The sequence below is a fragment of the Diceros bicornis genome, chromosome 19 (genome assembly GCF_020826845.1).
Source record: "Diceros bicornis minor isolate mBicDic1 chromosome 19, mDicBic1.mat.cur, whole genome shotgun sequence".
Taxonomy (NCBI): Eukaryota; Metazoa; Chordata; class Mammalia; order Perissodactyla; family Rhinocerotidae; genus Diceros; species Diceros bicornis.
This window is the reverse complement of record NC_080758.1, coordinates 12,879,992-12,902,954: the sequence shown is the minus strand read 5'-3', so window position 1 is coordinate 12,902,954 and position 22,963 is coordinate 12,879,992. Positions and strand designations below refer to the sequence as shown.

Below are 22,963 nucleotides of genomic sequence, written 5' to 3'. Positions count from 1 at the left end.
CTTCTGAGGAGTCACAGTACTGAGTGAATCAATCAATAGCTGCTTTCTTTTTTTTTAAACCTGAGAGATATGATCAATGTGGCACTCCTGCTGGTTGCCAAGTGTTGCAGCTCCTGGAAATGTTAAAAATGAATTAACCACCTATTTGCTGGTCAGAAACCTTGAGAAATCAGGTTGGAGCCAAATAAGTCCTTGGCCGCAAGTGTTGTTAACGTATTTGAGATTCCAGCTGTCCCCAGCTTCTGGAAAAAGGAGGGTATAGTAGTTTACTGGTAATTTAATGATATCATGTTGTGTGGAGACATGAGAGGATGGCTCTCTTTGGTAGAATTAAGTACCTTTCTCAAGGAAAAATTCTCAGCGGTGCTCAGTGGTATAGTGGAGTCCTGTGCTCTGGGATTGAATTGTAAGGGTCACTGTGAAAGGCAGAACTCAGCTTTAGTCAGAAGTTCCCATGAAAATTCCTTAGGAAGGGTTTACCTGGAGATCTGCATGCTGAACCTCAGTAAGTTTCATGCAGCCAGTTTTTCCTCCAGTAGAAGTTGAGAACAATTTCTGTTTCTTTAGGGAAGCTGCAGGTGAGAGAGGGCTTGTGTGCAGTTATGCGTTCTCGAGCACCAGAACCACCCCATAAGGCTGGAAGATACAGTCTTTTCTCCCACTGCATGCCCGTTCTAGGTCACATTCTTATACATTCAGTTAACCAGATAATAATCACCAGCTATTTTAAGTGCTGGGGATGCAGCAGTGAACAAGATAGGGTTAATGCCCTGCTGGCACTTAAGGTAGAGAAAAAACTAATAAATGTCTGGCATAATGCCAAAAAGTGGGAAGTGCCAAGAAAAAAAAATATGTGACCAGGGAATGATGATGGGGACGGTGTGTGATCTCACTCTTCACAGGGTGGTCAAGAGAGGTCTCTCTGAGGGACATACGTCTGAGCTGGAAGTCTAAGGAGCGAGCAAGGGAAGAGCATAAGGAATGTGTTCCAGGCATAAGGAACAGCAAATGCAAAGTCTCTGGGGTAGGACCAGACGTGTCAAGTTAAAAGAGCAGCAGGGAGGCCATGGAGGCTAGTGTGTTGTGTCTGAGAATAGAGTAGAAGGGAGGTGGGGCTGGTTAAGTCAATCTAGATGATGTGCTTACTGAGTGGCATTGTGAATGGAATGCCCTGTTCCAATCAAGTACTTTTTCTTTCTTTACTGAGCACTTATTAAATTTGTATAATTAAACATCTATATGGAATAATTCCATTGTACCAGCTTTTGTTTTGCTCATTTTCTCTTTCCCTTTTTAATAGTTTGAAAAAAAAAAAAAGTGAAGTTTGTCTTCCAGACCACACTCCATGGGTTGCCTACCCAGGACCAGGGAAGCCATTCTAAGACCCTCAGATTTTATTCTCACCTGAAAAGCTGTTGTGTTTCAAAGAACTCTTTAATGACTCAGATTACAGGGCCCTTTTCAGGCTATGAAGTGGCACCTCATTTCCTCACGCCTTCTTTTCATTAGATCTTGAAATGCATCAGCCAGCTGGAGCTCGCTCAGCTGATAGGAACCGGTGTGAAGACCCGCTACCTGTCTGGGTCTGGGCGTGAAAGAGAAGGGAGCCTGAAGGGCCACACGTTGGCGGGAGAAGAGTTTATGGGCCTCGGCCTCGGTAAGACACCGGGCCCCACAGCTGGCCGTCATGGATTCGCAAGTTAACCGGAATGAAACATTTCCTGTCTCATCAGGACTGCCACGTAAACCAATCTTTCTTATGTGCCAGCTGACAGTATGTTTATTAGTGGAAGTGGAAGTGCTGCTTCAGCTCCCTTAGTTATGATTAAACTGTTGGGTAAACGCGTATTTTATCAAAATCAACAAGGTGCATTACTTTTCTTTCTATACTTGTAGCTATATTGGGGGGAAAGTCATTTGCTTTAGAAAGGCTACAGATTTAGTACCTGGTATTAGACGTGTGGGTATGTGTGTGTCTAGATTTTAAAAGGTAAATTCAACATCTCTTCCATGTTCGTTTGTGGGGCTTTTATGAAATAGTATTCTTATGAAAGTAGAATTATTTCTGGCTGTTGAATTGAGAGACTCTCCTGTTAGTGACATAACATAATAATAGTAAGTAGGGTAAACAAACATGTCAGGCCACATTCTAAGCACTCAGTTTATATATTTTAACTCATTTAATCTTTGTAACAACTCATTGAGATTGGGACTATTATCATCCCCCTTTGTAAATGAGGAAAGTGAGGCATGGGGGTGAAGTGACTTGAGCAAGCTCACACTGCAAGGAAGTGGCAGAGGTAGATTTCAAACCCATGCCATCTGATTGCCAAGAGCAGGCTCCTAGGTCCCACATACAGTGGTTAGAATAGTACAGTATAATGATTGAAAGCATGGACTCTGAAAATGGGGGGATGTAATAGCACCTACTTCTTAGGGTGCATGTGAGGATGGCTGGAGTGGAATGCTGGAAAGCACCAAACATTCTGCAGGTGTAAGCCATTACTTGTTCTAGAAGTTCTGGGTTAGTATCGGATTAAATTGAATTTATTTTTCTAAATATAAGCATTTAATACCATAAAAATGTAACAGACTGTTAGGAAAGGGAGATGGTTAGTATAAACAAAAGGAGCTTGTATTAAGAATGTGTTTGAGGGCCAGCCCTGGGGGCCTAGTGGTTAAGTACGGCACGCTCTGCCTTGACAGCTGGGGTTTGGTTCCTGGGCACTGACCTACACCACTTGTCTGTCAGTGGCTATCCTGTGGTGGTGGTGGTGGCTCACATAAAAAGAAAAATGAGGAACATTGGCAACAGATGTTAGGTCAGGGCGAATCTTCCTCAGCAAGAACAAACAAACAGAGAATGTATTTTAAATGCCAGAACCTAAGTTTAATTTTATTCTGTCATCAGTTGAGGGGTGTTTTTGCCTGCAGACCATTCTCGTTTTGTCTCTTGTCTCTGCATATTCTGTGATGCCACAGAATTTCTTTGTTCTAAATACTTGATTGGTTTTGAAGCACTGTTGGTTCTGTGCCTTGTGTTTCAGGTAATTTGGTGAGTGGCGGAGTGGATAAAAGACAGATGGCCAGCTTCCAGGAATCGGTTGGTGAAACCAGCTCACAGAGTGTGGTCGTAGCTGTAGACAGGTAATAATTCTGTTCTCCAGTGAAGCTGGACTACCCAGTGGCTAGGCACCCTCTATGTACCTACTGGGTATGAATGATTCCTAATTTGTTTAACTATTGTGTTGTGAGCTCCAGATCACTCAAACTAAGAAAGATTAAAAGTGGCACACGTGATCCACAACTGCTAATAACCTTTGCATTCATTTGAATTTTGACCTTGAATTGTATCGTGACCTTTTAAGAAAAATTATAACTGTAATGTTGTGACCAGATTATGTCAAAAACAAGAGTTTTTGCTGGTGCTGATGTTTTAAATTACCTTGTTTCCTTAGGAGAAATTACTTTGTGGAAAATTTCAAGGGTTTAAGATTTAAAACCTACCCATGAGTGAGAGTTGGCCAAGTTGACCATTTCCATTTCTTTTTCCTCAAAACCTTTCCATTATTTCTGTTTACTTGAAACTTAACCAAAAGATCCAGGAGAAATATAGATCTTCTTATTTGAAGATATTCATTAGGTACCAGTGCTTAAAATATGAATTTTCTTAAAATCAACAAACTTCTGAAAATTAGCATTGAATAATCATGTACATTGCTGTTCATTTGGTTAATGACCTATCCCAGTGCATTAAATATAGGCAGTTTTGAGATGGTAGCGGTATGGAATTTTTCACATAACTTGTATTGCTCTCAAAGGGCCCTCAGTATTCTAAACTCATCAGTGTGTTTTGGTTACCTTGCCCCTGTCGCTTCTCTGCTTGTCTCCAACAGAGATGTCTGTAACGTACTCTTGATGTGTTTTCCTTACTGTTTTCAGTTAGGTTTAAGGTAATAGAACAAAATGTTTATTCTTCCTTAACCACACTTATTTCTCTCCTGTTTCTCTGCCTTGCCAGATAGTGGACAATAGCAGTCTTATCCAGTGCTTTTCTGCATGCTGTTACATTTTTAAAAATTGAGATATAATTCACATACCACTAGATTTATTTTTTTTAAATGTACAATTCAATGGGTTTTAGCATATTCGGAGTTGTCCAATCATCACTGCAATCTAATTTCAGAGGATTTTTATCACTCCATAAAGAAGTCCCATTCTTATTAGCAGTCACTCCCCATTTCCTCCCCCACCGGTCCCTGTAACCACTAATCTACTTTGTGTCTTTATAGATTTGCCAATTCTGGACATTGTTGAATTGTCTATTTCTCCCTTTCAGTTCTATCTTTTTTTGCCTCATGATTTGGGGGCTCTGTTGTTAGAGGCGTATATGTTTATGTTTTCTTGACAGATTAAACCTTTTATCATTATAAAATGTTCTTTGTCTCTAATAATGATTTCTGTTTTAAGTTTATTTTGTCTAATATTAGTACAGCCACTATAGCTCTCCTTTGGTTACTGTTTGCATATTATATCTTTTTCCATACTTTTAGTTTCAACATATTTGTGTCTTTGAATCTAAAGAGAGTCTCTTTAGATAGCATATAGTTGGGCCGTGTTTATTTTAATCCATTCTGCCAGTCTCTTCCTTTGGATTGGAGTGTTTAATCCATTTACATTTAATGTTATGGCTGGTAGGTCAGATTTATATCTGCTATTTTTAAGTATGTGTTATGTCTTTTTTGTTCCCCTATTCCTCTATTATTGCTACCTTCTTTTATGTTAAATAGATATTTTATAGTGCATCATTTTACTTTTCTTGCCATTTCTTTTACTATATTTTGAGTTATTTTCTTACTGATTGCCTTAGGGGTTATGATTAATAACAACTTAACTTTTAACATTCTACTTTGAGTTAATATCAACTTAATTTCAATAGTCTGAAAAATCCTGGCTCCTATATAGCTTCATTTTCTGCCCCCTTCTTTGTGCCGTTATTGTCATACAAATTCTGTCTTTATATATGTATGCCCATCCACACAGATTTATAGTTATTACTGTTTACAGTTGTCTTTTAAGTTGATAGATAAAATGAGTTACCAACAAAAAATACATTAACATTATCTTTTGTATTTCCCTATGTAGTAGCCTTTACCAGTACTTTTTATTTCTTCGTATGATTCTGTGTTATTATCTAGTATCCTTTCATTTCAGCCTGAGGAACTTCCTTTAGTATTTCTTGTAGGGCAGATCAGTTAGCAATGAATTGTCTGAGTTTTTGTTTATCTCAGAATATTTTAATTTCTCCTTCAGTTTTGAAGGTTAGTTTAGCTGGACATAGAAATCTTGGCTGATGGTCTTCATTTCAGCACCTTGAGTATGTTATCCCACTGCTTTTGGCCTCCATGATTTCTGATGAGAAATCAGTTGTGAATCTTATTCAGGATCCTTTATATGTGATGAGTCTGTTCTGTTGCTACTTTCAAGATTCTCGCATTGTCTTTGGCTTTCAAAAGTTTGATTATGATATGCCTGAATATGGATCTCTGAGTTTATCTTATTTGGATTTTGTTGAGCCTCTTGGATGTATAGATTGTTGTTCATCAAATTTCGGAAGTTTTTAGCCATTTTTTGTTCAAAAATTCTTTCAGCGTCTTTCTTTCCTCCCTTTTTAAGACTCCTATTATGTGTGTGTTGGTATACACTTGATGGTGTCCCACAGGTCTCTGAGGCTCTGTTCATTTTTTTAAATTCTTTTTTATTTCTGTTCATCACATTGAATAACCTCGTTTGACTTGTCTTCAAGTTCACTAATTCTTTTGTCAGCTCAGAACTGCTGTTGAGCCCCTCCACTGAGTTTTGTATTTCAGGTTTATAATTGTCAACTCCAGAATTTGTATTTGGTTCTTTTTTATTATTTCCATGTATTTATTAATATTCTCTATTTGGTGAGACATTGTTCTCATACTTTCCTTTAGTTGTTTAAACATATTTAAAATAACTAACTTAAAAACTTTGTCTAGTAACACCTGGGCTTCCTCCAGGACAGTTGGTGTTGTTCTTTTTCTAGGAACAGGCCATCCTTTCTTGTTTCTTTGTATGTCTTGCAATTTTTTTGTTGAAAACTAGACTTTTTAAATAATATAATACTATAATAATAATACCATTATAATTATATAATAGTAATGTAAATCTTTGGATATCAGATTCCCTACCTCCCACCCAGGGTATATTGTTGTTGTTGTCATTGTTATTTGTTTATTTAGTGACTTTCCTGAACTAATTATATAAAGTTTATATTCCTTTTGCAGGTGGTCACTGTCTGCTCAGTTATCTTTAGTGGTCAGCTAAGAATTAGACAGAGATTTCCTAAAATGCCAGGGACCGTTAAGTTTCCCAGCCTTTGCTGAGGGGTTCTGTGTGCATTTTGAGGTGCTCCATTGATGCTCAGGCAAGCAGTTTACAACTCTGCCTCTGCCTTCACTTCTTGCTGATGTAGAGCCTTAACGCCAGCCAAAGATGACAGCTTAGAGCCTTCTCATATCTTTCTTGGGGATGTGCAAAGCCTTACACAGGCAACAGCTGTCTCGAGTCCCAGGGATATGTTGGAGCTTTTTAAAGCCTCCTCTGGACAACTCATTCCCAGCTTTTCCTTTTAACTTTCTGGCCAGGTCCTTATTTGTCCCAATTGTTATTGCCATCTCAGGTAGCTGCAGAATTAAACAGTTGCTATTGATTGTTTTCGATAAAAAGCTTCTAGAGAAAAGGCCATTTGCACTGAATGAGGTCTGAGTCAGGTCAAATAAAGACAAATCCTGCAAATGGGTATTTCCAGGGTACTGCCAGGCAGGTCAAATCATGTCAGTTCTCTGAGAATGGTGTTTTAGGGGAATTCCAAGACTGTTCTGTTCTCTTCAGTAGCTACTAAGCTGCTGGTTTCACAGTTACTGTGACTTTGAAGCTATTGGTTTTCGAGCCTCCTGTGGAGCTGGGAGAGGGTCATGGAAATAGGCCAACGTAAAATGCCACAACATTCATTATTCATACCAAGATTCAGCCATTTTTCTTAAATAAATATTTTTACAAGCCTTTGGTAATTTCCAGAGTTCAGTTCTGAAAAAGTTGATTTCGGTAATTCTTTGCCAGTTTTTTTCTTGCTCTTGGGGAGAAGCAACTTTTTGGAGGTCCTCACTCTGCCACTCCCACTGTTGTGACATCACATGCTATTATATTTTGACTCTCTTCCCCTCCTTTTGATGTGTTACTCTCTGTTTCTATCAGTATAGGCATTTCTGGTCTCAACTCAGTTCGTCGACCTGTTCTATATCTCTATTGCATCATCATTTATGTTAGTCATTGTGCCAGACCTGAAATGTTTCTTTTCTGCCTTTTCTAAGTGTTTGAAATTGAAACTGCAGCTTCCAAATCTAATTTTTATTTTATTATGTCTTCCTAGAATTTTTACTGGATCTACCAGACTGGATGGGAATGCGATAGGTATGTATATGACTTACCTGTGACAACTACAGAAGCCTCATGTTGTGACTGTCTGACCGTTACTAATGAGGCCTCGCATATGTTGTTGGGTCTGGCCTGTAGTTGACTTCGTCCGCTGGCTGTGTGCCGTGTCCATGGACGAGCTGGCTTCCCCCCACCATCCCCGCATGTTCAGCTTGCAGAAGATTGTGGAGATATCCTACTACAACATGAATCGGATCCGACTGCAGTGGTCCCGAATATGGCATGTGATTGGAGATCATTTCAATAAGGTAACTCTTCAGATTCAAAAACCACTCCATCAGTGTCCAAAAAAGGGTAGGCAACTAAATTTGAAAAAGAAGTGATTGAAGGTTTAGGTACCTATAATTCATTTTCCCTGTAGAGTCAAGGACAGCTCGATGGGAGTAGTAGCATACTTACATACTGATAGAACTCATGGAGAATGAATTAAAAATCCGGTGGTATTGAGAGTACTTTAATATCCCATATCCAGGATGTAGGCTACCACCACAAAAGTCATTATAGTCTTTGGACAGATATATTGGTGTTGGAAAGCATTGCAAAATCCTGAAGTGCCTTCTCAGTGACCAAAGATTAGTTATGTTCTATATAGTTTCACTATTAAACGTCACTACTACTTGTATTCTGGCTTCCATTGCCAGCACTCTTCTGAAACCTTTGTCGAGGAAACCAACATTTATTTTTAAATCAGAAACAAGCCAGAGACTTCTCTGTTCTAAAATTGACAACTACTGAGAGAAAACCGGACTAAACTTCTTTCTCTCCATTAGGGGTTTCATTATATACGTGTGGACACACGCACACATATATTGAACAAATAAAAAGAAATGTATGTATCTGTGATGTCATGTGCCTCTTAAGGGAAAAGTTAATAGCTTAGTAACACTGTTTCCTACCAAAACACATTTCATGATTTCAAAAAAATTTTCTCAGGCCTGGAGATAAAGAGTTCTAATACAGATGCTTAAAAATAGTGTTAGTGAAAAACACTAATAGTAAAAAATTTATCCAAAAAAGAATTGCTCTCTCTACATTGAGTAGAATAAAGTCATAAAAAGTAGTCTGCACTGGTGTATAGAACAAGCAGTAGAGTGCTGGTAAATGATTTGTAGCATCTGCCCATTTCTGTGGAGTAAATACCCCACCATGACCGAGTCAAAGCTAGCAATATGATGTCACTAAATTCGGGTGAAGGAAGAGTTGGGCACTGTTGGCTCTTATGGGCAGCTGCTAGCCTGCTCCAGGACTCCACTGAAATAGGGCATTGTCAGATGGAGTCTTGCTTCTGACTTGGCACATCAGCTAATCAGAGTAATCAGAATTCTTTGTTTCCTTATCAGCTCAAAGTAAGGTACCTCACAGCACACCATCTGTTTAACAGACTCTGAGTGCCTTGTACCAGGTAGTGGGCAATGGGGTCCCTGCCCTCGTGGAGCTCACTCATGTTGTGTGATGAAGTAACTGATGGTAAAGGGTCAGGCAGTGCAGTGTGTCAGGCCTCTCTGGAGGTGACCTTCCATCAGAACCTTCAGTGAGGAGACAGCCACAAGAGCCTGCAGATGACCCAGAGCAGCTGTTTGTTGAGTGAATGGTAACACTGTCATCTAAAGTAATCAACTAACTCAGCAACCGTCTTTCCCACTATCCTGGGTAAAAAAATTCTTAGTGGATCAGCTGACATAATTGATGTAAACTTGCTTGAGAAAGAAAAAACCATCACCATTACTGTATCTTGTATTCTTTTTTTTTTTTTTTTTTTTTTTTATTTTTCCCCCAAAGCCTGAGTAGATAGTTGCATGTCATAGCTGCACATCCTTCTAGTTGCTGTATACGGGACGCGGCCTCAGCGTGGCTGGAGAAGCGGTGTGTCGGTGCGCGCCCGGGATCCGAACCCGGGCCGCCAGCAGCGGAGCGTGCGCACTTAACCGCTAAGCCACGGGGCTGGCCCTGTATCTTGTATTCTTGTCACAGCCTGTGACAGCTAAGCTAGAACAAACCTTGCTCATGTATTCCACAAGATCTTTTGACTGACAGCTGTGGAATCCTTTTTTCTCTCAAAAACAATTATCCAGAAGTGTCTTGGTGAACATTTCCCAACTCTTCCAAGTCTAGATTTCATGTTCAGGGGGACTTCTTTTTTGAGGGAGAACATCAGTTTGTACAGGCACACCTTGGAGATGTTGTGGGTTCAGTTCCAGACCATTGCAGTAAAGTGAGCCACACAGATTTTTTGGTTTCCCAGTGCATATAAAAGTAATGTTTACAGTATGCTGTAGTCTATTAAGTGTGCAATAGCATTGTGTCTAAAAAACAATGTGCATATCTTAATTAAAAAATTCTATATTGAGCCAGCCCTGATGGCCTAGTGGTTAAATTTTTTTTTTTTTTTTTTTTTTTTTTTTTTGGTGAGGAGATCAGCCCTGAGCTAACATCCGCCAATCCTCCTCCCTTTTTTTTTGCTGAGGAAGACGGCCCTGGGCTAACATCGGTGCCTATCTTCCTCCACTTTATATGGGACGCCGCCACAGCATGGCTTACCAAGCAGTGCGTCGGTGCGCGCCCGGGATCCGAACCAGCGAACCCCGGGCCGCCGCAGCGGAGCGCGCGCACTTAACCGCTTGCGCCACCGGGCCGGCCCCAAATTTTTTTTTTAATTTTTATTTATTTATTTATTTTCCCCAAAGCCCCAGTAGATAGTTGTATGTCATAGCTGCACATCCTTCTAGTTGCTGTATGTGGGATGCGGCCTCAGCATGACCGGAGAAGCGGTGCATTGGTGTGCGCCTGGGATCCGAACCCGGGCCGCCAGCAGTGGAGCGCTCGCACTTAACCGCTAAACCACGGGGCTGGCCCTGGCCTAGTGGTTAAAGTTTCGCGTTCTCACCACTTTGGTGGCCCGGGTTCATTTTCTGGTCTTGGAACCACACCACCCATCTGTCAGTTACCATGCTGTGGCAGGAGCTCACATAGAAGAACTAGAGGGACTTAGAACTAGGATATACAACCATGCACTGGGGCTTTGGGGAGGAGGAAAAAAAAAAAGAGGGAAGGTTGGCAACAGATGTTAGCTCGGGGCCAATCTTTCCCTGCCAAAAAAAATATATTGCTAAAAAATGCTAACCATCACCTGAGCCTTCAGCAAGTCACAATCTTTTTGCTGGTGGAGGGTCTTATAAAAAGTGCAATATCTGCAGGGTACAATAAAGCAAGGCACAATAAAACGGGGTATGCCTGTATAAGTTATTTTTCCCACCTGCAATTCTGTTGTCAAGATTCTTTACATGCCAGTTTTCAGTTATCTCTGGGCCACTTGTGGGCAAGCTTGGGGCATAGGCTGACAGACAGTAATTAGACATTTCATGGTTGTCAACTTCCTTACAAATGTCTATTCCATCTAATCAGTGCTCTTAGGCACACAGTTGTGGAAAACTCAGTTGCTCACTCTGGGCTCTTCATTCTTTCCACCACCTCAGAAGAATATTTTGCTTCCCCTTGGGAACTGGAGCTCGTGAGAATCTCATAGGTTTGAAGAAATGGATGGCTGAGCACAGCTGTAACTCAGCTCTCGGGATGCTAGCAGGGTGGTTGCAACAGTCACGTGATGTTCTTCTTCTAAACTAGGGCACATGTGTGTCTTGGGTGTGCAAGGTTGCGTGATAAGCATGATGTGTATTCCTGAAGCAGGAATTCCTGAATCCTCCTGGATTTTTAGCAGGGCAATATTCTTTTTATTAGTCTCTAATTACGTGAACAGCTTAAAAAACATTACAGCTAAAAACAGCTTTGACCGTCACCAACCCCAACTGGACTCTCCCCAAAGCTAATTATTCTTAACAGTTTCGAATATATCTTTCCAGACATTCTTCTATGCACATACATATGTATGTACTCATAGAAGTATAGATAATATTGTCTTGGTTTGTTTTGCCTTTTCTAAAAACATAAGTAGTATTAGTACACATATCAATTTGTAACTTGATTTTTCCACTTAGCAAGGAATCTTACAGATTTAACTATGTTAGCATATATGAATTTATTCTTTTTTTAAATTGTCGTTAAATACATATAAAATTTTCCACTTTAACCATTTATAAATGTACAGTTCAGTAGTGTTAAGTACATTCACATTGTTGTGCAGCAGATCTCCAGAACTCTTATCTTGTAAAACTGAAACTCTATACCCATTAAACAACAACCCCCCCAGTCCTTCCTCCCCCTAGTCCCTGGCAACTACCATTCTACTTTCTGTTTGTATGAATTTGATTATTCTAGGTACCTCGTATAAGTGGAATCATACACTATTTGTCCTTTTGTGACTGGCTTATTTTATTTAGCATAATGTCCTCAAGGTTCATCCACGTTGTAGCATGTGACAGGATTTCCTTCTTTTTTTAAGACTGGATTTATTCTTTTTAACTACCAAATGTTATTCCATGTATATGAACAGTCTAATATGTAGCCATTTTCCTATTGATGTTTCCAATTTTTCTTTATTACAAATGATATTATAGCATTCTTTTGTTAAAAATAAAACATTTTCAGGTCAGACCACATGTCAGTGAAATTTCTCGCTTGGAGCAGGCTAGGCAAGATGCCCCAGATCCCTTGGCAGGGGTTCTGGTGTGGGAAACCCTATTTTGCTCTGCTTTTAGGGATTCTTCTTGAGGGAAAAGCCTGAGAAGCACCAACCGAATGTATACCCGTAAGTCCAGTCCCTAAAAGTAGGTAAAACACAGACAAGTGCAATTTTAAGGAAAAGCCTCAATATTTCTGCTGAATTTTTAGAGGCTGGTGATACTCATTTATAATCATTTGCTTTAGGTGACATACATGGGCAAGTATGAAAAGGCTTTACAGAGACTTTAAAATCTTTTGACCTCTCCTGTATATTTGGATAAAACTAAATAGCACGTGGGGAATTGTTGTCTGATGGGTATAGAGTTTCAGTTTTGCAAGATCAAAAGAGTTCTGGAGATAGGTTGCACAACAATGTGAATGTACTTAACACTACTGACTATGGACTTAAAAATGGTTAAGATGGTAAATTTTGTGTTATGTATATTTTGCCACAATTTTTAAAAAAATAAATAGCACATTTTGAAAGCACTTTTAATTAAATGTGCAATACTGATCTTTCATCCTTAAATTTAAAACAAAATTATACAGATCATAGCCAAGAAATACCGTTTTCTTTTCTCCTTGGGGGTGTTTTCCCAGAGCATTTGTTTTGAAGGCAGGCTGTTCTTCTCTGACGTTCAGAACCCCACATCCACAGTTGTCACACTGTGCCCATTTCACCTCCCTTCCTCTTTCTGCACAGGTTGGCTGTAACCCCAATGAAGATGTGGCTATCTTTGCTGTTGACTCATTAAGGCAACTCTCCATGAAGTTTCTTGAGAAGGGAGAATTAGCCAACTTCCGTTTCCAGAAAGATTTTCTGAGGCCCTTTGAGCATATCATGAAGAAAAACAGGTATGTGCATTGTTCTGGAAGACCCTTGGTCAGATTCCCAACTGGGGGCATAAAAGACCTCGTAACACTAACCACACAATTAGTTTTTTCCTCCCTTGTTGGGGGAAGCAAATAAAATGAGCAGACTGAGTCACATCTATTATCTGTAGGTACATCACGCTAAGATCTGTGTGTAACCTTTCCCAGAAGGACAGATTACACCACTGCCAGTGGTAAAGATACATGATGCAGGCCGGCCCTGTGGCTTAGCAGTTAAGTGCATGCGTTCCGCTACTGATGAGCCAGGTTTGGATCCCGGGCGTGCACCGACGCACCGCTTCTCCGGCCATGCTGAGGCCACGTCCCACATACAGCAACTAGAAGGATGTGCAACTATGACATACAACTATCTACTGGGGCTTTGGGGAAAAAAAAAAAGGAGGAGGATTGGCAATAGATGTTAGCTCAGAGCCGGTCTTCCTCAGCAAAAAGAGGAGGATTAGCATGGATGTTAGCTCAGGGCTGATCTTCCTCACAAAAAAAAAGAAATACCTGATGCTTCCTTCCTGAGGCTGGTGCTGAGGGAGTGCGGAGAAAGAGCCACTCCTGAAGCAACCTCAGACAAGGTCAGGAATTCTGTGACCCAGTGTTTCTGCCCCAGGGAGGTGATAAAAGCGGTCAGGACAGCTGTCCCTCTGAAGCAGTCACCTTGTTCGTTCGTTCACTCGACCTGTATTTATGGAGGCCTGCTATTTGCTGGGTACCATTCTATGTGCCAAGCATACAGCGATAAAGAAAGCAGTCAAAAATCCCTGTTTTTGTTTGGCCCTGATTTGATCATTGTTGCCACTTATTTATTTATTTATTCTTTATTATTATAAAATATATGTTTATTACAAAATAAGTATATGGGTGTTCATTACTCTCTCCTCTCTACTTTTATATGGGTTGAAATTGTCCATAATAAAATTAAAAATTAAATCCCTGTTTATATTCCAGTGGGATAGATAAGTAGACAAATGAATGTTTAGTAAGTCAGTGGTGGTAGTTGCTTTGAAGAACGTTAAACCAAGGTAAGGGGATGGGGTGGAAGCACTTCTTTATATGGGGCAGTCAGCTGACATGCGTTTGGTAAGGTGACCCTTAAGCAAAGACCTGAACAGAGTGAGGAAGAAGCCAGGAGTGGATCTGTGTGGTCTTGCGAAGAGAGCTACGAGCAGAGGAAACAGCACAGGCAGAAGCCGTGTGGCAAGATGTGTTTGGCATAGTTAAGAAGCAGCAAGGAGGGCAGTGTGGCTGGGGTGGAGAGGACAAGGCAGAAAGTCTTAGAAGATGAAGTCCCAGTGGTAGCAGGGCACCTGGATCATGTAGGGACTGTCAGCCTTTGTAAGCACTTTGGCTTGTTCTCTGAGAGGTGGAAGCTGTTGGAGGCCTTGGAGAAGAGGAGTGAAATGGTCTGATGTATGTTAAAGGGTCACCTGGCATTTATCCATGGAAAATGAGAAGCAGTGGGATGAGTTAGGCAGCCATAGTAGTTGTCTGAGGTTGGACCGTGGAGGTAGCAGTGGTGGTGGTGAGGCCCTGTGGGATTGCATTCTGTATACGTTTTGAAAGGAAAGCCTATTGCCTATGCTGATGAGTTAGCTGTGGGACATAAAAGGAAGAAGTGTCAAGGATGACTTCGGGCGTAACCCTTTGTGTCTGCCCCTACCCCTAAAAAGTATACTCCAGATCTGTTTGGATCATTTTTCTTAAAGCAGAAGATGAAAGCTCGAAGGCTGTAAGCTGGCGTGGGCCATTTGAGGTAGCAAATAAAAGGGACAGCAGAAAAGTCTCCTTGACGTGTCTCTCTTTCTCTTAGTGTCTGTATTCTCCACCTTATTGCTCATTTTAAGAGAACCAAAATTAAGCCCATTCCAGAGTCTCATCACCCCTGATTTTAGCATGTGCACAAAAGTGCTCTCCTAACTTTGGGACCACTATTGAAAGTGCCTGAGGAGACTGAGGCCGCGTGTACCTAAACAGCGTGCTCACATCTGCTGGCCGGCTGCCAGCACTGATGGACCAGAATCCCTCAGCTTCTAACTCCAGGCCTTCCCTGCCTGTCCTGCTCCTGCCCACCTGGCATTTGAAAAGGGGTGGAGTAAATTTAGAATTACGTGGTGTCGGCCACTCTCAAACACTGTTGGTGGAACTGTAACTTGCTATAACATTTTCAAAAGCATTTTGGCAATATGCATCAGTAACCTTAATATTTTTGTGCCCTTTGACTCAGTAATTCTGTAACTCTCTTCTATAACTCACTTCTATAACTCTCTTCTAAGGAGTTAATTTGAAATATATCAAAATGTTGTGAGTCACACAAAATAGTTTTTTAAAAACCAGAAACCACCTAAACATGCAAAGTTTTAAAGTAAATGTTGGTACAACCACAATGTAGAATATTATACAGCTGTTAAAAATGTTCACAAAGTTTATCACATGGCAACTGCTTAATAGTTTAGTGACAAGGGCAGGTTGTAGAATTGGACAGACAGTATAATAATAAAGGTAGCAATATATATGTATATAAATCTCCATGTGAAATACCATACCATCACATAAAGGATTTTTTTCTTTCGTTGCGCTTTTTCTACATTTTCCAAAACTTTTACTGTCATTATTTATTACTTTTAACAACCAGACAAAAACCATTTTAATAAATATATATAGTTCTTGTCAACAAGTTGCTTTTTTCCCCATGGAGAGAGAATTGTATTATGTATTCAATTGATTCAATTGTATTATGTATTAAAGTCACCTGGGTGTATTCAGTCCTCTATTATCTGCAGGTTGCGTATTTATTTTGTGGACTTTTGGCTAATTTTTAACTCTGTTTTGACTTTCTCCTTGTTTCTCTAAATGATCTTTCCTATTATCGGTTATTATGGGTCCAACAGACAAATGTGAATGTTTTTCTTGTCCTATTGAAATTTGTAAGTCAAATCTGCAATCCCAAAGCCCCTCTAATGACTTTCAGAGCCAGTGCTATAGAGGTGATAGGTTTGTGTAGTCTTGCTTCTAGTTATTTGTGAGATAATAGAGTTCACCCCATTATTATATGTCTTAATATGTTGCAAGACGTATATGCTAGTCTATGGCACATATTTAGGTAACATCACGTTTAACCTTGTAACTGCTTCAGAAAATGGGCCATTTTTTCTCCCTCCAGGTTTTGTTCTGTAATAAATAAACTTAACATTTCGCATGTTAAATTATATATGTATACTCCAATCCATGTGTGTGTGTTTATCATGTACACATATCCCTGCCCAAAAATTTAAGAGGACATGCATTAAGAATTTAGTAATGGTTATCTCTGGGTGGCAGAATTATAAGCATATTAGTCAAAATGTTTTGGGTCAGAAACACTGACCAACAATGGTTTAAACCACAAGCCTGTGTATTATTTGCCTGAGAAGAAGTCAGAGGCAGGCGGTCCCAACTTTGGTTCCATAGCCCAAATTGTCATCAGAGGCCCAGGTTCTTTCCGCCCCTTTCTTTGGCCGTCCACAGGGTCACTTTTCATCCTGGAGCCTGTTGTTTCTTGATTACAGGGCGGAGGCACTAGTTCCAGGCATCATGCTGCGTTCAGAATGGGAATAAGAGGAAAAGGAGCAGAGCCTACCATGGGTATTCCTTTTAAGACAAAAGCAAAAACCTTCCCAGAAACCCCTCTCCCCCATCCCCATAGAGTTTCTCTTACATCTAATTAGTCAGAACAGATCATGTAGCTTTCTTAGCTGCAAGGGAGAATGGGAAATTGAGGACCTAGCACATGAGAGCAAGGTTGTCATGTTGTCTTACACTGTTTATGGGCGGTTCCCTGGGGTCCCGCATGCTGCTGCCTGGATGAAATCAGAGTGCTCTTATCAAGGAGGTGGGGTGGCTGCTGGGTAAGCAACTGTCTACCACAGTGGGTGTCTTATTATTTTTTCTTTTTGTTGTTTTGTGCCAGTCTCAGCCTATCAATACCAGTGTTGTGGTTGGCCCAGCCCTTGTGGTTCTTATTATGATTGCAAGACGCCTTTCAGCAGTAACCATCAGGGAACTTTGAAAAAATAAAGGTTTATTACACTTACAAGACCTGGAAATTGTACAGCATCCCTGGGGCCACACAGCAAGGTCGCCGGCGGAGAGGAAGCACAAGGCCAGCGAGCCTGGGCCTGGGGTTTTGCTTTCTTTGGGGTCGAGGGTGGGGGCCTAGGGTTTCGTAGGCTCACTTTTTATTGGTGAATTTAAAACATAAGAGTGGGAATTTAAAGTGCAGGAAGAGGAAAAAAAAGTAGTCCAAATAGTTAATTGAAATCAACCAAGATCTCTAATACCAAGGAGCCTCCATGAGGGGAAGCGGCCCTGCTCTTTATCTAGCAGTTAGCAGTGTGTTTGATATAGCCCTCTTTGAAGTGGATGCCTCTGCAATCAAAGCTTAAGTCAGGCACTTGCATTACAAAAAGAAACTGTCGGGGCTTACACTACAATTATCTTGAATTTTTTTTTTTTTAATGAATGTGGAGTACTTAGCTGCTTTAAAAAATGTTTTCTTTTGTTTTTTTTTTTAAGTGCTGCTTCTAAGTGATGAGCTGTGTTCGTTTCTCTTCCCACTATCCGAAGTATAGATGACATGGCTGCCCCATTCCTTCCTCAGGTCTCCGACCATCCGGGACATGGTGATTCGCTGCATCGCCCAGATGGTGAACTCCCAGGCGGCCAACATCCGCTCGGGCTGGAAGAACATCTTTGCTGTGTTCCACCAGGCAGCTTCAGATCACGATGGGAACATCGTGGAGCTGGCCTTCCAGACTACAGGTCACATCGTCAGTAAGTGGCTCTGTTTCCTCCTGACTAACGTCACACCTGCAAGTCTAGCAGGGTGACCCCTTCTTTCCTGTCTATTTTACTCCCAAAAGGGGCTTCCTTGTTTTAGCTATACTGTAATATAATGATGTGCCAGGTGGTATTCTAAGCACTTGACATGTGCTTAGACGTGTGCACGACAACTCTGTGAAGGAAATATAGTCGACCCTCATTATTTGCAGATTCCACGTTTGTGAATTCACCTACTCGGTAAAATTTTTATGTAACCCCAAAACCAGTACTCCTGGTGCTTTTGTGGTCATTTGTGGACAGGCACATGCACAGAGCAGCAAAATGCTTGAGTCACCCAAGGCACATGTTCCCAGCTGAGGTTGAACAAGGTGAAGTTTGGCCTTAGGCTTATTTCACGTCTTTTACTGTAAATAAACAAGAGTCTTTTCCTTGATATATTATTAGTGCCACATTTTTTGCATTTTTGTCTTTTTGTTGGTGATTTTACATTTAAAAGGCCCAAATCATAGTGCTGAAATGCTGTTCAGTGTCCCTGTGCAAAGGAAGGCTGTGATGTGCCTTGTGGAGAAAGCACATGTTTTACATAAGCTTTGTTCAAGCATGAGTTATAGTGCTGTTGGCTGTGAGTTCAGTGTTAATGAATCAACAGTACCTGTTAAAGGTGTCTTTAAAAAGAAACACACATAGGGCCAGCCCCGTGGCTTAGCGCTTAAGTGCGCGCGCTCTGCTGCTGGCGGCCCAGGTTCAGATCCTGGGTGCGCACCGACGCACCACTTGTCTGGCCATGCTGAGGCCGTGTCCCACGTACAGCAACTAGAAGGACGTGCAGCTATGACAACTATCTACTGGGGCTTTGGGGCGGGGGTGGAGAAACACACATAAAACAAGTTTACATTTGATCAGTGGCTGAAAATATGGTGACCAGAGGCTCACAGGAACCCAACCCTATATTTCCCCTAAGAGCAATGGTTCAATATTTGCTTATGCAGTATTCACGGCAACTTAATAGAACACAACTAACATAAATAACAAAGAACTGACTATACCATTTTCCGCCATTTTACTCAAAAGGAAACTGAGACACAGAAAAGTGAAGAAGAATAACTTGTCTGAGGTCACACAGCTGGGGAGTGGTGGAGCAGAATTCACACCAGGCAGTCCAGCCCAGAGTTGTGCAGTGTCCCTCCACTCTGGACAGACCAGAAGTCCCTGGTCCTGCCTGTGAGCACAAAACAAGGTGGTTACTGGTCTTGGTCTTTGCGGAAATTGTAAAGCATTGGGTCATCTTTGACTTTCTTTGAAGTCTTTTAACTCTTTTTTTTCCCCACAAAGCCCCAGTAGATAGTTGTATGTCATAGTTGCACATCCTTCTAGTTGCTGTATGTGGGATGCCACCTCAGCATGGCCGGAGAAGCAGTGTGTCGGTGTGCGCCTGGGATCCGAACCCAGGCCACCAGTAGCGGAGCGTGCGCACTTAACCGCTGAGCCACGGGGCCGGCCCATGAGGTCTTTTAACTCTTTGTCAGCCTCTTGCTACTCATATTTTTCTCTTAGGTGATATTTGTAGAGTTTTGAAAAACCTTAGATTTCTAAATTGCCTTTCACGTTTAGCTCATTACCTTCTTTATCTCACTTTATCTTCATGAGATTCCAGCAAGGTAGCATGAAGTGTAGTCTTAGGACAGAAATGGCCAAGGAGTTAAGGAGTGTGCTCAGGATCACAGAATTGGGGCCAGAGCTTTGCTAAGTGTTCAGCTTCTGTCAGGCAGACCACTGAAGGCCAACTCACACACACATCAATGTTTGTATCTTACATAGTTCCTCAAGCTCTATCCTAAAATCGCTTAAGTTAAAATGGACACCTTGGCATCCTGGTGAAACTTGGTTTTCTCATGGCTAGCCCTTGCTCACTTCTTTAGGGTCACTTCTCAGATATGACATCTTCAGAGAGTCCTGCCCTGACCACCAACCTAAACAGCCCCTCCTACCTTCTGTCCCCTTACCTAGCACTCACCCCACCCGAGATGATTTTATATATGTATTGACTTAGGTGATTATTGTCTGTCTTGCCTATTGAAGCATCATGTCGTGAGGACAGGAAATTTAATTGGTCACCTCTGTGTCCTCAGGGCCCACAAGCATGCTTTTTTTGCTCATAGTTGGAACTCAATAAATGTTGAATGAGTGAATATTTGGGCCTTTCCATCATTGCTTGAGCTCAAGAACCAGTTTAACCCAAGCTGTGCTCAGTGCATTCGTTCCTGAATAATTTAATAAGAAACGCTATCTTCCAGAGATACTGACATGCTTTTCTTAGATGTTCACAAAAGTAATCATCTGTGGTGTGTGTGTCTGTTTAATCTCCATTTCTAAATCCTTATCTTAGGGGCCGGCCCTGTGGCTCAGCGGTTAAGTGAGTGCGCTCCGCTACTGGTGGCCCGGGTTCAGATCCCGGGCACGCACTGACGCACCGCTTATCCGGCCATGCTGAGGCAGCGTCCCACATACAGCAACTAGAAGGATATGCGACTATGACATACAACAATCTACTGGGGCTTTGGGGGGAAAAAAAAAAAAGGGAGGAGGACTGGCAACAGATGTTAGCTCAGAGCCGATCTTCCTCAGCAAAAAGAGGAAGATTAGCATGGATGTTAGAAAAAAAAAAAAGTTAATAAATCCTCATCTTATGAAAATGTGCCTTTGTTTCCCCAGCAACTATTTTCCAGCACCATTTTCCTGCAGCCATCGATTCCTTTCAGGATGCTGTGAAGTGCTTATCAGAGTTTGCCTGCAATGCTGCATTCCCGGACACCAGCATGGAAGCGATCCGGCTCATCCGCTTCTGTGGGAAATATGTCTCCGAGAGGCCTCGGGTATGTTTTTCCTCTCCTTATGCACATGGGCAATGAGGGGAAAAGGAGTCATGGGGCAAAAGCCCTTGCTCCTGGCAAAGAGCTTTCCAGCTACTTTTTTGGTAATGTGTGTTGGCCCTAAACTAGGTGTTTATTTCAAAATGCTGCCAATGCAGGGTTATACCTTTTCCGTTACTTTGTATGTATGAAATTATTGCTTTTATTCACACTGAACTTTTATATGGTATTCTATAAATTGTTTTTGTAGAAGGTAATAGTATTTTAGCTTTGAATTTTGACAAAGCTAAAGGAGCTAGACCTTTCTATTTGAAAGAAAACAAACCTCCCTTTTAGGAAATGACATTTTGCCATTGTGACGTAGCTAAGGAATCACATTTAAAACTTACCTTTTGTCTTCTTCTGAAAATGTTTGGGGTTTTTCTGTTATGGCTCACCTTTCCAAAGAGGCCTGCTTGGCTTAAATGACAGTCTGAAAACACTGAAGTTGAGTGGAAACAAGCACAGCTAAACTACAATGGCCTATACAGATCTCTTCTTAAGTATTCTTTGCAGAACCCTCAACCTCTAAGATATGTGTGGTCCCTACAACAGCTCATTAAGAACTGATGACGGTGAACGCCGCTGTTGAAGGAGCACTCACTCCATCAGGCACATTCTGGGTGTTCTGTGTGTTGATTCATTTACCCCCGACATCAGACTTATGAGAGGGGTAATTATATCCCCGTTGTATCGGGGAGTTAACTGAAGCACAGAGAGAAATTGCCTAATGTTAGATAGCCAGAGTTGACAAAGAAATCCCATTACAACAGACAGTACCACTTCACGAGTAGTCACAGAGCAGAGGGCTCAGAATCCCAAAGACGAGGCAGAGCGCAGGGCTGCACGTCCGGACTGTGGAGAAACTGCCAGCTCCTGGCTGCACAGCCCTGGGCAGCTTGCTTAACCTCTTAGCGCTTCTGTTAACTCACCTGTGAAATGGGACCATTGTTTCTCCCTGGCTGGTGGGAGTGTTGTGAGAACTGTTAATCCATGTAGAGCGCCTTCACAGTTCCTGGCTCACAGCAGGCACTCAGTAAGTAGCAGCTGCTGCTATCATTTTAGGTAGTATGTATGACATGACATTCCAGAAAGACCTAAGGTAGTGAATCATCCTGGATATTTCACTAACACTATTTGACCAGTGCTCTTCTTGATATAACACCTCCTGCCCCCAGGACTCCTGTGATCTGCCCACTCAACATATTCTAGAACCCACAAGAGTCCATAGGTTCATACAAAGAAAATGCTATGTGCTCTTGGGACAAGCTTGTCTCTGTCTCCTTGGGATTCCTCATCCTACCCTGGCTGAATGGATATTTTTAGGAGAGGAACATGCTTGGGGCCTTAGTCTTTGTGTGGTTTCCTTTCAGTTCCTTCCTTTGCTTGCTTAGTCTGCATCTGAGAGGTGACTTTCATTGTAGGTGCTACAGGAATACACAAGTGACGACATGAACGTGGCTCCTGGTGACAGAGTCTGGGTCCGAGGCTGGTTCCCCATCCTTTTTGAGCTCTCCTGCATCATTAATAGATGCAAGCTAGATGTACGGACAAGGTAACCACGTCCTGGGGTGGGGCCCCTTTGTCACTGAGTGAGCCTCAGTCACCTGCTCACCTGACCCCATGCTCTCCCTGTCTTCCCTGCTGTTCTTTCCCCCACCCCTTCCCTCTCTGGCGCCTGGGTTTGTTGCCTCCAGAGGACTCACGGTGATGTTCGAGATCATGAAGAGCTATGGCCACACCTTTGAAAAGCACTGGTGGCAGGACCTGTTCAGAATCGTGTTCAGGATTTTTGACAATATGAAGCTCCCTGAGCAGCAGTCGGAGGTAGGAGATGACTAAGCGCTGCCCTGGATGTGGTGGGAGAACAGCCTCGTTGGCCTTTGTCTGCCTCTGGGGGTTACGTTGTCATCTACACAAAGTCTTAAATACTGAGCTACTTACAGTGTGTTTAAAAAATAGAAACACCCTTCCTGGCACTCTTCTACCACGATCAGCAAGTACTAAGAAACTCTCTCATCTGGGGAAGGGTGAGAGGAAATACATTACCATGGTCTGATCTGCCCACTCGGCCCTCAGGCATTGTACTGCCAATGCAGCAGGTCCTCTTAGTTATTTGGTTCATATCGACTTCTCAACAGTCAGTAAAAAGTAGAATGTCTCTGGTCTCTTTAAAAATCCCTTAAAAGGATTTTTGATGAAATCATGATTGG

The 22,963-nt window shown here is 41.7% G+C and overlaps 1 protein-coding gene across 1 annotated transcript in view; it reads left to right on the top strand.

Annotated features, from left to right (window-relative positions):
• ARFGEF2 (ADP ribosylation factor guanine nucleotide exchange factor 2) overlaps positions 1-22,963 on the top strand; it is a 97,837-nt gene that overhangs the window by 54,854 nt on the left and 20,020 nt on the right. The window contains exons 22-30 of the mRNA XM_058562510.1: positions 1,510-1,657; positions 3,048-3,147; positions 7,457-7,497; positions 7,600-7,769; positions 12,842-12,993; positions 17,660-17,832; positions 20,554-20,714; positions 22,175-22,305; positions 22,448-22,577. Coding sequence (XP_058418493.1) covers positions 1,510-1,657; positions 3,048-3,147; positions 7,457-7,497; positions 7,600-7,769; positions 12,842-12,993; positions 17,660-17,832; positions 20,554-20,714; positions 22,175-22,305; positions 22,448-22,577 — 1,206 coding nt within the window. The remainder of the gene's footprint in view (positions 1-1,509; positions 1,658-3,047; positions 3,148-7,456; positions 7,498-7,599; positions 7,770-12,841; positions 12,994-17,659; positions 17,833-20,553; positions 20,715-22,174; positions 22,306-22,447; positions 22,578-22,963) is intronic.